We start from the raw sequence: 14,948 nt of genomic DNA, 5'->3' as shown, positions 1-14,948 counted from the left end.
GTTGGTCTTGTCTTTCTTTGCATTGTGCATTTGCTGCTCGCGGTTGTGTGCACTTTCAGGTATTTTGCTGTTTGCATGTTGGTGTTTCACGATTCGTTTCTATGTACTTGTTTGTCTCTGTTTGTTTGTAGAGTTTCTCGTCTCTTCTATTGAACAAGTTGTCGCGGACTACGGCCTATCTGAAAGTTTCATTGGAGTGATTCTGCTTCCTATAGTTGGTTCGTCTGTATGTATGCCCCATGCTGCATTTAACTTGTTTACTATTGCTTGGCTTGGCCTTTATGCTTTCGTTCATATCCCTTCATATTCCGTTCAACTCCTTTGTTGGACGGCCTGTTGTCTCTTTCGCTCCTGGATATCAGCAGAGGCAGCAGCGTTTGTAGGTGCACTTTTATGTTTTTTTCTCTGGGTTTGTCTCTTTAGTTGCTGTTGCTTCTCCTTCTGTCTCCTACCTTTCATCTGGTATCTCTCTTTTTCTCTCAGCAGCATTTATCTCCTCCCTCTCCACTCCTCCTCTGCCTGTTGTTCTCTGTTTGCAATAACTGCAGGACAGCAGCATATAATGCATATAATGTATGCGCCCATATATATATATATATGCATGTACGTGTATAAGGTGTTTTTATAGTTTGTGCTTGGTTTGATTTGAATATATATATTTTTCTGCAGGAAATGCAGCAGAGCATCTGACGGCTGTGACGGTTGCGATGAAGAACAAAGTGGATTTGGCTATGGGGGTGGCTGTTGGTTCTTCTGCCCAGGTGTTGTTTGTTTTTTTGCTTATTCATTTGCTTAGTGTTTATTGCTGCCGTTTGCAGCTGCTTTCTGCATAATATTGTTTTGTATTTTCGCTTCCTGGCTGGTGCTTCTTGTTGTTCTGGTTTTGTTTAACACATCGTTGTTCGTGTTCATTTAGTTTATGTTTATTTGTGAAAGAACGATGGAAATTTCTTCTTTTTGCATATCCATTTTGTCGGTAGTAGAGAGAGATGGTTGTTGCTCAAGCTGTTGTTGTTGCTGCTGGTGTTGCTGTTGGTGTTGCTGTTAATGTTGTTTTTGATTCTTCTGCTGCTGTTTTCTGTTGGTGCTGTTTTTGTAGCTGTTTCCGTTGTTGTTTTGTCTTTCGCTTTCTTTTGCTGTTGTTGTGTTTTCGGTTTCTGTTTGTTTTTCTTGTTTTTTAGGTAGCTTTGTCTGAGTTACCGTTGCGTTCTTTGTTGTTTTTCTGTCTTTTGCTTATAACATCTTTGCTTCTTTTGTTGTGTTGATTATTGTTTGTTCCCTTTCAGATAGCTTTGTTCGTGTTTCCTTTCACAGTTTTGATTGCCTGGGCCATGGGGCAGCCGCTTACGATGGCTGTGCAGCCTCTGAGTGCAGTGGTGATGCTTCTTTCGGTTTTGGTGGCGATGGGTGCGTTAATAGAAAAACACAAAGACAAAAATTGAACTGCAAGACAAACGCGATAAAGGATTAAATTAGATCTATTATTAATAAGTACACATACAATTTACGTATTTCTATAAATATATATGTTTGTATATGGATTTATATTTATTCATGGAAATAAATTTATATGGATACATAAAAATGCAAATATGTATGAGATTTGTTGTTGCTTCTTCGTAGCTGTTGTACAAGACGGAGAGAGCAACTGGCTAGAAGGGGTGATGCTGATGGCAGCCTATTTAATAATTTCTGTTGTTTTCTGGTGAGAATATGAAGCGAATAAAGAATGTAAAGTAATATTAAATAAATACATATATAAGCCCCCAGAACAATCTACAGAGAGAGAAACACTTAACATATCATCCTCAGGATATCGTTGTAGGGAAGTTATAGCTGGCTATTTGGGTGTACAGATGGTCTTCGTCTTTTTATTTTCGGTTATGTATGAAAATAACGCAAAAGTAATATTAATTAATGTTGATATTAAAGAAAATTAGAGAGATACCCAGCCATAACTTCCTTACAATGATGCGCTGAGGAAGATGCGTTGAGTGTTTCCCTTTCTTTATCATTTTGTTTCTTTTAATTGAAGTACTCATGCATTTATTCAAATGGAATAATCAAAACTGATATAGCAGGTGTACGCACACTACGATTTTGTTCTGCAGGTTCGACAAACCAGGGAAGGAAGGGAGTGCAGTGCAGGCGACCGGCGCTTAGTTTACTTTCGGCTGTGTTGCTTTGATTAAATTGAATAGATTATCTTATTTTCTCACTTAACTCCGGACTGAAGACTTGCAACACGCCGCCGCTGCTGCTGCTGCCGCTGCTGCTGCTGCTGCTGCTGCTAGCGCAGCAGCTGTTGGTGCTGATGCTGATCTCTCATCGTCACCACCCCTTACAACACAAAAAACAAATTTTCCCTGTTTGTTTGCAGTCAGGGCTGTTTTTTAATGTGTGATTTTCATCTGGATATATGTATATTACGTATAAATAGATATAGCATATACATATGAAGACACACATAAATAACTATCCATATATATATATATATATATATATATGCATATACATATATAGATAAATATATGTATATCCGAAAGACTTTCTCGCAATGGGCAAATAAAAAGCCTGTTGTTCCTTTTTACGTTTTTGCAGGAGACTGCTGCATTTGTTGTTTGTTTCCTTCGTTTAATTTCTACTGTATGAACTTCCTAAATGTCAGTGCATTTCTCTTTTTCTTATCAGCGTTTATATATATATATATATATATATATATAAGGACTTCGGGCAGGCGCCTGGGGCAATAAATTTATTGAAAATGAAAGCAAACAAGTACACAAAAACTGCCAGCCTTCCAGCAGAAATTGCAGTGTACATACACCAAATAAACACAGGAGAGCAAAGTTCTGATCCTGAGGAAGTAATGCAACTGCAATTGGCTTAAAAACGTTGCAAATCTAAATGTAGAGCAGAGTCTGTACGAATAACTTATTTATAATATATATATATATATATATATATGTATATGTATATATATGCGCCTCTGCTTTAGGATTTTAAGCGATTGTTTTTAAGGCTGTGAAGCCCCTGCACTTTAAATAAAAAGTAAATGACTAATCAAAGACTTGTCTTATCAAAGACAAGCAACGCCTCTGTTTTATAGAAAAAGAAGACGAAGAAGTTGAAGATTTTATGCATTAACAATATTTGTGTGCATGGCGCTGTTGAGATAAATAATATATATATATATATATATATGTATAATCCATCTATAATCTCTATAAAGCGCATGCGCAGCACATAAATAGATAAAGAGGTTGGGGCTGAGTTGTTGAATTTGTTAGATTATTATATGTTGTTGTTTATTGCTTTTCCTTTTGTTATGTTCTTACATGCTGTTGTTTAGTGTTGTTTTTATTTCTCTATTCTGAATACCAAAGAATGCATGCAAAAGCCCTAAAGACATCAGTCTAAACAAACGTAACTGAGAAACAACACTAATAACAGCAGCAACTAACAACAGTTTGCTTCTCTCCTCAAATATTATATAATATTATATAATATTGTATTAGATCCTATAAAATAATATAATGAGACAGAAACAACAACAGTAAACAACAACGCACAGTAATACAGCAAGAACAATAACAATAAACAACAACAAATAATAATATAACAAAGACGATAGCAATAAACGCACAATAATATAGCGAAGATAACAATAGAAAGCAACAGGTAATAATATTATATTATTGTAATAACAATATGATAGTAGAACCAACAACAATAAACAACAACATATACTTATAAAACAAAATTCCTAGTAAACAACAGACTCACAGAGACAGAGAAAAAACAACTACCACCACCTGCACCTACATCATTAATCGCGCTGCTGCTGCTGGTGCTCTTGCTGCTGCTGCTGGTGCTCTTGCTGCTGCTGCTGGTGCTCTTGCTGTTGCTGGTGCTCTTCCTGCTGCTGCTGCTGATGCTGCTCTTGCTGCTGTTGCTGCTGCTGTTACTGCTTCATTGACAACCCCCTTCTATTAGCCGGTGGCTGCTGCTGCTCCTCAGATGCTGTCCTTAGTGAGTGAGGAGAAGGCGCAGTTAGAGAAAATGTTTGTTTATTAAAACAACAAATAATATAAATATTGAGTGGAGATTCACGTTGTTGTTTACAAATATATGTGTTATATTACTCTGTGTTGTTGTTGTTTCTGCAATATGATTATTTTCTCTCGTTCTTTTGCCTTCTGGCGTATTATTATATGCTGTTGTTTATTGCTGTTGTTCCTGTTATTATTATTTGTTGTTTACTGTTTTTGTTTCTGTTAATAATATTATACGCTGTTGTTTATAGTTGGTGTTTCTGATATATTATTATATTTTGTTGTTTATCTATTACAACTCCTCAAAAAATAAAACAGAGAAGAAGAGTTTAAAAAACAAATAAATCCCCTCAAGGTTTTGCAAACCCCTTGAATAGTAAATAAACTCTCAGCAGCAGCAACTGCTGCTGCTTCTAATGCATGCAGCGTAGCAGCTTAAATTGCATACATCCACTGTAGATACACCTCAGTTGGGGTGTACGCACGTACACCCCAACAAACTACACCCCCTTTGGGGTGTAAGTACGTACACCTCAACGAAGTACACATCCTTTGGGGTGTATGTACGTACTCCATTGGGGTGTACGTGCGTACACCCCAATAAAGTACACCTCCTCTGCGGTGTGCGCACACCCCAATAAAGTACACCTCAATTGGGGTGTACACACGTGCACCCCAACAACGTACATATCCTTTGAGGTGTACGCGCGTACACCCCAACAACGTACATCTCTTTTGAGATGTACGTGCGTACACCCTTCAGGACCTGAGTATACCCCAAGCGAATCCTAAGCAGAATCCAGCAGTAGGAATTTTGCTTTCTTGTAGTATTTGTTTGATTGTAAATGCAATAGCTTGGGGGTCTTGTACATTAGAAGCGCCTACAACAACATCAAATGAACTCTGCAATGCGCCTCCTACCTTCTCAGCAGAGGGAAGAGAAAAGTAACCATAGTGAGACAGTGTCTGTACACCCCAGATATCAAACAAACACAAAACACAAACACAAACGCAAACAAACGCAGCGATTTCTTCCTCATGCAGCAAATGCATGCGCCTGTTCATGCAAGCATATATATACATAATCTATATATATATATATATATATATATATATATATATGTGTGTATATGTATATATGTACATATACACATATGGACAGGATAGATGCATGCCATGTACCCTTAAAATCTATGTAACGCATATATACATGCACATTTATATACTTATTTATGTAATAGATATACACATAGATAAGTTAAGGCCAACATCTATCTGGTCTATTTATGTATATACATATATACATATATATACATCTACATGCATGCATATATCTACCTATGTATATATATATATATATATATATATATATATGCATGCATGCATGTATGTGTATCGGCATGCATGTATGAGGATAGATAAGTAAAGAAGTATATTAGTTCCTGCTACGGGCACAGCCTCGTTATGTGCGCATCTAAGACCCTGCTCTCTGTGTAATATGTCTTGTAAGTGTTGCAGGAAGGAAGAAACGTATTTGTTTATTTATTTTGTTTGTTTGTTGTGGTGTACCTGCGCAGCAATAAACCCCAGGCCCGCTACAAATACTCCCAGTTTGATGGTTTTCTTGAAGCATACTGCTGCAGTGTATCCGAAGAAAGCCCCACATACAATATCTCCTGCATAGAGAGTTTCATTACCAAAGTATTGTTTATTGAGAGCTAGCCAGCTGTCTATACACCTCACGTGCATGCATGCACTGCAATAGCTGTATAAAGAAGTAAATAGAGACGTCATTTTCAAAGATGTTGTAATTAATATACGTTCTTCAGAGTCCCTAGTAACAGAAATAACAACAGGAAATTCATGCACTCTTTTTTTCTTTCTTTTCTCTCGCAGCTATGCATGCATGCAAACGCTGTAAGAAGTCACCAGGACAAACAATAATCACAATTAATACAGCAAAAGCAACATTAAATAAGTTTAAATAATAAAATAAGGAATAAAAAAGAAAGAAAGAAATTAACTACAACTGACGCAGTGAATGCAACTAAGAGGGGCAGACAACAAACTGCTGCGTTTATACACTTGAGATGCTTACATCAATGAAACTCTTTTAATTGCTTTCATTGATAATTTAATTGATCTATTTATTTTTTATTCATTTATTTATTTAACAACTAAATAAATAACTAATAAGTAAATAAGGCATTAATATAAAGAGGGAATTTAGCCTCCTACCCCCCTCAAAGCTGCATCGCTATTCATATTTCTTCTTCTTTGTTTGTTTGATGGGGTGTACGCACATATGAATATAAATACTAATTCAGTTTTTAAATTTAAAACAAGTAAAAGTCTTTTAATGGCTTTTATCTGTGTAATAGACAGAGATCTTACAATGTACACCAACCCTGTTTTTTCGCTAGCTCAGCAGCAGTAGCTCTCTGAGTTATTTGTTCCGCTAATAAAAATATTTAATTAAATAATAATATCAATGTTCAATTATTTTGATGAGTTCAGTGAAAGTATAATTAGTTCATTTTAGGGGTTGTCTCTATAAGGTGTAAACCCAATGTGCAGCGAACTGAGTCTGTATTTATCTTTTTAAAAAATATATTTTCATATGCATGCAGAGTGTCTATCTAAGAAGATATTAAAGAAAGAAAAGCATTAAATACACTCAACTGTCTACAGCTTCGTCAGCGCAAACAAATATCAGTGCATACATGCAGCAGACGGGGGCTGATTGCGTTTATATGTCTTATATCTTTTTCTTCTTTTGTTTATTCCCATGCTGCTGCAGCAAATAGTGCTGCTGCTGCATGCACTTTGCTGCGGAGCCTCTTTTTCCTGTCTCCTTCCCTCAGTATAAACCTCATCAGCAACTTGTGTTGCTACTGAGATGACGTGGTAGCTGCTTTAAACAATAATAATAATTATAATTAAATCAGAATTTATGCTTAGAGTGCATAGGGATGCACCTTAAGCATTTATTCAAAAGGCAAAAAAGAAAAAAAGGAAAAGTAGCCTAAACCCTAAACCCTAAACCCTAATGTCTCTTCTTTTTGTTTCTTTGTTTCAGTCTCTATGCAAGACAAATAACCCCACAAACGTACATCCCGTTATCTACTGTCTGCCTAAACCCTAAACCCTAAACCCTAAACCCTAATCCTTAAAGCTGCTTCCTCATCTGTCTAATTACTAAACCCTAAACCCTAAAGCATCATCTTTAATCTTCATTTGAGTTAAAAGCTAGCAGAGTTTTCTCGCGAAGACATTTCTTCTTCGGTGTCTGTACACATCGCAGGGTCACCAAATGAACCCTGCTGCTGCTGCTGCTGCTGCTGCTTCAGCAGCAGCAAGGCCCTTCGCTCTGCCTGCAGCCTTTCAGCCCATACTTCGTCCACCTCACCCTGCGAAGAGCAACACAAAGCCAAGCCCCAGTTCATGCATGCATGCATGCGTTTATATGAGAAACTTTGCATGCAAGCAAGCTTCTGCAGCACGTGAACGCATGCATGCATGCATAAATTCACATATATACAAATGCATACATGCATGCATTCATTCGTGCATGCATGCATGCATATATTTACGCATGCATGCATGAATTGAGGTAAAAAGGAAAGAAATGCTGATTTAGGCCTTTGCAACTCTGTGCAGCGAGTAGGGCTGCATTGTTATCAAAGTAAAGAAGACAACGAGATGAGCAGACTAAAAACATTTATTAATGCTTTTTTTGCATTAATGAAGCTGTAGTTATTTATTACAGAGCTAAACCCTAAACCCTAAACCCTAAACCCTAACTAGTCCCTATACAGGAAGAAAAAGAACAAGAAAATAGTAATAATAGTATTAATAATCAGTTATAATAATAATAATAATAAATTATAATAATAATAAATGATAATAATACCTTACCCCACTAGCAGCATCTGAAGAGGTAGGGGTTTTTCTCTTGTCCTTCTTCCTCGATCGATACACCTGAGCCCCTACAGCGACTACAATCGTCACCAGCATGCTGAGCAACAGCAGCAGCAGCAGCAGCAGCAGCAGCAGCAGCAACAGGAGCAGCAACAGGAGCAGCAACAGCAAACAACACACAAATAAACAAACAAACAACAAGAAAAATAATAATAATCATAATAAATAACTGCAATGAAAACGCTAGTAATAGTAATGAGTAATGATAATAATAATAGTAATAATAATAAATATTTTATTTAACACCAACAAATAAATAATCGTAGTAACAACCTAGACAAATAATATTATTATTAACAACAACAACAATAGTAATAATAATAAATAATAATAATCAGAATAATAAATAATAAAAATAATAATAAAAATATTAAAAATAATAAAAATAATAAAAATAATATAATAATAGATCCGTACATAGGCAAACGAAGATGAGCCCAAGACTCCTCAGAGAGAGTTTGCTGTTCTTTGTGCAGCAATTCAAAAAATGTAATTAATGCGCTGTCTGTACACCCCACAACCCCACACCATATAGAGACACTTCTGCTGCTGTTGTTGTTGTTGTTGCTGCTGCTGTTGTTGTTGCTGCTGTTGCTGCTATTGCTGTTGTTGTTATTCCTGCCGTTGCTGCTACTGCTGTTTGTTGTTGCTGCTGCTGCTGCTGCTGCTTTTGTTGATGCTACTAGTGGTACTATCACTGCAGCTGCTGCTACTATTGCTGCTGCTGCTGCAGCAGCAGTCGCCAACCCTGTGGTAGGGGGCCCCCCTAAGTGAAATGAGGAAGTGTTTTTATAGGGTTTTCTCTTTCCTTTTCCTTTATTAACGATGATTATGATAATTATTTTAATTATGTTGTTGTTCGACTTGTTTGCTGCTGCTGTCTGTCTCCTTACCTGATAAACCCAAGGCCAACAATGTCGTGTCTCCTGTCCTCCGCAGCATAGCGAAGGAAGTGATCTGCGGCAGCAGCAGCAGATACAGCAGCAGCATGAGCAGCAGCAGCAAGAGCAGCAACGTCAGCAGCAACAGCAGCAGCAGCAACAGCAAGAGCATCAGCAGCAACATCAGCAGCAATAGCAGCAGCAGCAGCAAGAGCATCAGCAGCAGCAACAGCAAGAGCATCAGCAGCAGCAGCAGCAGCAAAAGGATCAGCAGCAGCAGCAGCAGCAAGAGCCGCAGCAGCAGCAGCAAACCACAGCAACGCCTGGAAATGAGTAAATAGAAAGAGAAAAGGAATATAAACAAACAAACAGCAGATACCTGCGCCCCACACTCACCTCTTCATTCAGCGGCAATAAGTATGCTTCAGCCCCACCAACTGCATCACGTCGATCAACTGCTGCCACATTAAACACCGCCATACCCCTCTGCAGCAGCAGCAGCAGCAGCAAGTGCAGCAGGATCAAGAGCAGCAGCAGCAGCAGCAAGAGCAGTAGCAGAAGCATCAAGAGCAGCAGCAACAGCAGCAGCAGCAGAAATAGCAGCAAGTAGAAGAAGTTCCTCCCACTTGGAAGCATCGATGAGGACGCACGACCAATGCTAAGACAACAAGCAGCAGCAGCAGCAAGAGGAGCAGCAGCAGCAACAGAGTTCGTTCTCTTGCTTTGTCTGTTCTGTATCTCTCCTTAGGTTCCAGCATCACCTGTGCGGAGGCATTTGCTGCTGCTGATGCTGCAGGAACTTCAGCAGCAGCAGCAGCAGCAGCAGCAGAGTGGTTGGTGGGTAGCGAGACAGCCACGAGTTTCTCCTTTGCAAATAAAACAACCCTCACAGGGCCTTTTAAAACCCTAGGAAACTTATGCAGGACTGCACAAACAGCGCAGCAGCAATACGATGCAGCAGCAGCAGCAACACCATTAAGAGCAGCAGCATTAGCAGCAGCAAAAGTAGCAGCACTGGAAACGACGAGGGAATGGCGAGACAGGCAGCAGCAGAAGCAGCTGCAGAAGCAGAGGCAGCAGCAGAAGCAGAGGCAGCAGCAGAAGCAGCAGCAGCAGCAGCAGAGAAGTCTCGGAGTGTAATGAGCGGAGTCAATAACTCAGTGCAGCACAAATGCAAGCAGAGACGCTCGAGGAAAGAAACACAAAAAACAATCTCTAGAAAGAGTTTCTTAATAATAATAATAACTTAATAATAATAACAAATAAATAAATAAATAATAAATAATAAATTTAATATTACGAGCTCAGCTCTTTAAATCAACATACAGCAATTGCCCGTCATACAAACCCACAGCAATAAACAGACTGACAAAGACATAATAATAATAAATAGTAGATAACAGATAATAGATAATAATAATAATAATAAATAATAATAACAATAATAATATATTTAATCTTACGAGCCCAAGTCTTCAGATCAACGTACAACAATTGCCCGTCATACAAACCCACAGCCCCTCTTCCAGGTCTTCTGCTATCGAGAGCAACAGAAACGATAGGCGAAGACATCTGCAGTACATAAATTAATTAATTAATTAATTAATTAATTAATTAATAAGTATATAAATAGGTAGATAAATAAATTAGGTAGATGTATTTACATCTATATTACAAAATGATAGAGAGAAGACCGGAAGAAGCATTTCAAACCAAATAAATAAATAAATTAAATTAAATTAAATTAAATAAATAAACAAATAAATACATGGATTGTATTTATATAATAAAACAATAAAGGGATGACTAGAACACATACACCGAAATAAGCAAACAAACGCGTGTACACACATACACAAAACAACAGCAAAACAAAATAAACAAATTAAAATGAACAAAATAAAATAAGTAAAATAAAATAAACAAAAAAATAAAATAAAATAACCCAAGGCCCCTCCTCCTCTCCCTTTCTCTCTTCGCTTTACCGCCAAACTGCAGCTCGAGCTAGCAGCTGTTCATTATCTAATTAATTTATTTACTTTTATTTTATTTCTTTTAATTGAATTTATTTTATTTCTGTCGTTGCAGCAGCTTCCCCAGCTGTAGGTGTATGTACACTACATACATCAACACGTGCAGCCAACTATCAGAAGGGCCTCTAAAGAGAAGAGAAATAAAAAGAGAAAGAACAGCAAATAGAAGTAGTAAGAAATAAGGAGTATATAATGTATATATATAATGTATGTATATAATGTATATATATATGCATTATATAAAAAAAGAAGAGAAATAAAAAGAGAAATAGCAGCAAATAGAAGAAAGAAGAGTATTTATATACATACATTATATATATGCATTATATATATGTATATATATATATATATATCTACATTATATATATACATTATATATATATATATACTTTCTTACTCCAATACAAGAAACCCTCCCCATAGGAGAAGAAGCCATAGGGTTTATATGCCCAACGCAGCTTTTACCTGCAACAAATAAAACAATTATTTTGTTGAGGTGTATATACTGCTTTAGCCCCAAACGAGGTGTGCATACACCCCAAATTTAAGAAACCCTAAACCCTAAACCCTAAACCCTAAACCCTCACTTGCAAACACCGTATAACCCCCTTGATGAGCTAAATGTTGAATGCCCCCTTCTTCCTCCGTCAGCTGCAGCTGCGACTTCAGCGCCCCACTTCGCGAAAACACGCTGCACACAAACCCCAAACCCTAAACCCTAAACCCTAATCACTGTCTCCTCCTTCCTTGGACAGAGAGGCATCGATTGAAGAAACCGCCATCGCCATTTCCCTACGAAATATGCATCTGCATGCATGCAGATGCATGCATGCAGATCGTTAGGGTACTGCTGCTGTTCGCTCTCAACAACCCTTGGGGCCCCCCATCATCTCCCACAGGGGCCCCTCCTTTAGTGCCCCAAGGAGAGGGGGCCCCACACGCTGAGGCCCGCTCAACCACCATCAAATAAACAACGCGAAAAAAAGGCCCCCCAAAGGCCTCCTCACGGGGGGCCCCCAGAAGGGGCCCCCAAAAGAAGCCCTCGCAAAGGGCCCCTCCTGCATGGGGCCCCCAAGAGGGGCCCCCAAAGGAGGCCCCCGAAGGGAGCCCTTTATGTGAAGGGGTGTATTTATGTATTTATGTGTATGGATTGCATAGAAATATAATTTGTGTTGAATAACCTGAGGACCCCATCGCTGCCACCGACGAGAATAATTCTCTCTCCGCGAATTGTTGCTGCAAGAATGCAGTTATGTTTTTTGCTGCCCCCAGGGGAGACCTGTCGATACACCAGAAAGAGCAGCAGCAGCAGCAGCAGCAGCAGAAGTAGCAGCAGCAGCAGTTGTATAACCCAAAAGGTGAAGAGAAAGAGACAACACCCTCTTACTGAATACGAAGAAGATAAAGATATACAAGACAAACAGATATAAATGCAGCAATAAAGATTAATATTACCCCCCCTTTATATACCCTAAAAGACGATGATGCCGTTAGAGTTAAATGTAAAGGCCCGCGAGTCTCCTTAGATACTTCTTCTGCTGTCTCTCCACCTGAGTGTATGCACAGACACAAACAAAACAAAACAAAACAAAATAAATAAATCAGTAAAAATATATACACATACATACATATATATCCACATAGATGTATGAATATATATATATGTAAATATATAAATTTACATGTGCATATATATATATATATACAAATGCACAAGCATATAAATATATAAATAAATACGTAAATAAACAAACAAGCAAACAAGCAAATAAATAAATATATATATATATATGTATATATATTTGTGCATATATATATGGATGCCTATGAGCTCTCACTTAATGTTTGTGGGGTTTCTTCATCGGGTCTTCTAACAGACAAAATGTGGATACGAGCGATCCCAGCTTCATCTGTTGTGAGTACTGCAAAGGCTGCATGCGCAGCACACCCCACAGCTGCATACCCCACAGTTGGGTTGTACAGACAGCTGAGGAAGCGCATGCATGCATGCATGCATGCATCTATGCATGCATGCATGCACAGGGAGAGCTAGAGCTCCACAGACACCGCAGCAGCAAATCCTACTCTCCTCACGCCTCACCGTCTCCCTGGGGAAACACTGATAATGTCTGTACAGGCGCTGCATGAGGCAGCTTCAAACGCAGAAAAAGAGAGGAGTCAAACAGACTTCTAACTTCTAAATCCCCAGCGCGAGAACACACCACTGCAAGGACAGGTGATAAAGCTGTAAGCAACGCAAAGATACGCATAACTATATATATATATATTATATTAGGTATATGTATATTTATATATTTATTTATATGTATATATATATTTAGATATATATTGAGATATATATTTAGATACGGAGTTATACTCAGCTGTCAAGCCAGCTAGCCAGCCAGCTAGCTAAAACTCCGTGCACATGCAGCTACATACAACCCACACGCAGTTAACCGTGGAGGCAGAGCTAGCTAGCTACCCAGCTAGCTAGCCAGCTACTTAGCTAGCTAGCTAGCCAGCTACTTAGCTAGCTAGTTAGCCACCTACGTAGCTAGCTATCTAGCTGACGACAGGATTGCAGAGGTAGGGCTTAAAAGGTTAGGGGTTTTGTGGGGCTGTGATTACCGAGTGAAAGAGCTTCGTTTCTTCTGCGAGTGAGGGAGATGAGTTCAATGAAATATGGATGAGAGGCAAACTGCAGCACAAAAAGCATCGAACAAAACAAGAAAAAATGCAGAAAACGCAGCACATATTATCCCGCTACCTCGCAACAGCCTTCTGCAGTCCCTGTTCAAATACTGAAACTGTGGTTGCTGCTGCTGGTGCCGCTGTTGCTGCTGCTGCAGCTGGTGCTGCTGCTGCTGGTCCGGCAACGGAGTAGTGAAAAAAAGAGAGGGGCTTCAGGCGAGCAAGGCACAGGGTTTAAACTCCTTGAGCTCTTAACTTGCCTCTATCTGCCTGACAGCAAAAAGAATGTCCTGGGCGTCGCCTACGGGCGTCTGGATGAATTGAAGAGCAGCAGCAGGAGCAGCAGCAGGAGCAGCAGCAGCAGGTGCAGCTGCTGCAGGCTGCTGCTGCTTCTCCCGGCTGCTTAATTGCCTGTGCATGCGCAGTCACAAGGCATTAGAGGGAGGATAAAAGACAAACAAACGCAGAAACAGACGAATTGACAGAAGGGGCGGTGGTTAGGTGGTGAGCCAGCCAGAGGCTCGAAGCCGCAGGCGATACTTCATCCCTTATGAAACTAGCAGAAACCTCTGCAAAAAAGTATAAATAGGCCTTTGAAATTTGTTGCTAAGAGGAGGAAAGCGAACAGAAAGGCAGGAATTCAAGAGACAAAGATGTTTGTTTTGGTGTATCTCTGGGAACTCACTGTTGCAGATCATCCACAATTTGCTGAAGTCGCACTACTTTGTCTTCCAAAGATCGAATGACGGCATTTGAAGCAGCTTCCCTTTGAAACTCAAGTTCTTCATCTCGGGTGTATAGGCAGGTCAACCTGTCATCGTGCACGAGCGGAAACCTCCAGTTGGCAGCAGAAGCTGAACATGTCGATGCCTGCGGATCTGCTGCTGATCCGGTGGTGTAGGTGAGTATAATAGAGAGATATAATGTAAAAAAGACGAAATATAGCAAGGGAAAACCCATGATATGCAAATAAAAAACAAGAAATACAAGAAGCGTTCAATTCATCAACGCACAGGTGGCGAGATGAGTGCCTATACACTGCAACTCCATGGGTGCTTTATCAGTTCAAATACAGGTGCAAGTTGTAAGGAATTCAATTGCCTCTTTGAAATGCATTTAAAAACTAAAATATATTAATCAAAAGATTCCAGCATTCTCTACATAAATACAGCTGATATCGTCCGCTACACCCTCCATTCATATATGCACACCGCCTCACCAGCCCCAACACTGCTGTGCCTTATAAATTAATACATTAGACACACCTATATCATTTGCTTCTTTAACTGCATTTTCTTCTTTTT

The 14,948-nt window shown here is 39.1% G+C and overlaps 1 protein-coding gene across 1 annotated transcript; it reads right to left on the bottom strand.

The window, feature by feature from the left end:
- Positions 1 to 8,879: 8,879 nt before the first annotated feature.
- Positions 8,880 to 14,604, bottom strand: EAH_00044840 (hypothetical protein, conserved; the record flags this gene model as incomplete). Its single annotated transcript, XM_013391634.1, has 11 exons — positions 8,880 to 8,993; positions 9,314 to 9,403; positions 9,679 to 9,842; positions 11,538 to 11,641; positions 12,132 to 12,229; positions 12,421 to 12,500; positions 12,789 to 12,872; positions 13,052 to 13,195; positions 13,582 to 13,651; positions 13,920 to 14,055; positions 14,330 to 14,604. 11 exons carry the CDS (start codon positions 14,602 to 14,604, stop codon positions 8,880 to 8,882), a joined length of 1,359 nt encoding a protein of 452 aa, XP_013247088.1.
- Between the last annotated feature and the right edge of the window lie 344 nt (positions 14,605 to 14,948).

Source organism: Eimeria acervulina, genomic scaffold (assembly GCF_000499425.1).
Source record: "Eimeria acervulina Houghton genomic scaffold, Eah_scaff625, whole genome shotgun sequence".
Classification (NCBI taxonomy): domain Eukaryota; phylum Apicomplexa; class Conoidasida; order Eucoccidiorida; family Eimeriidae; genus Eimeria; species Eimeria acervulina.
The sequence above is the reverse complement of the archived record's forward strand: the minus strand, read 5'-3'. Positions and strand labels throughout refer to the sequence as shown.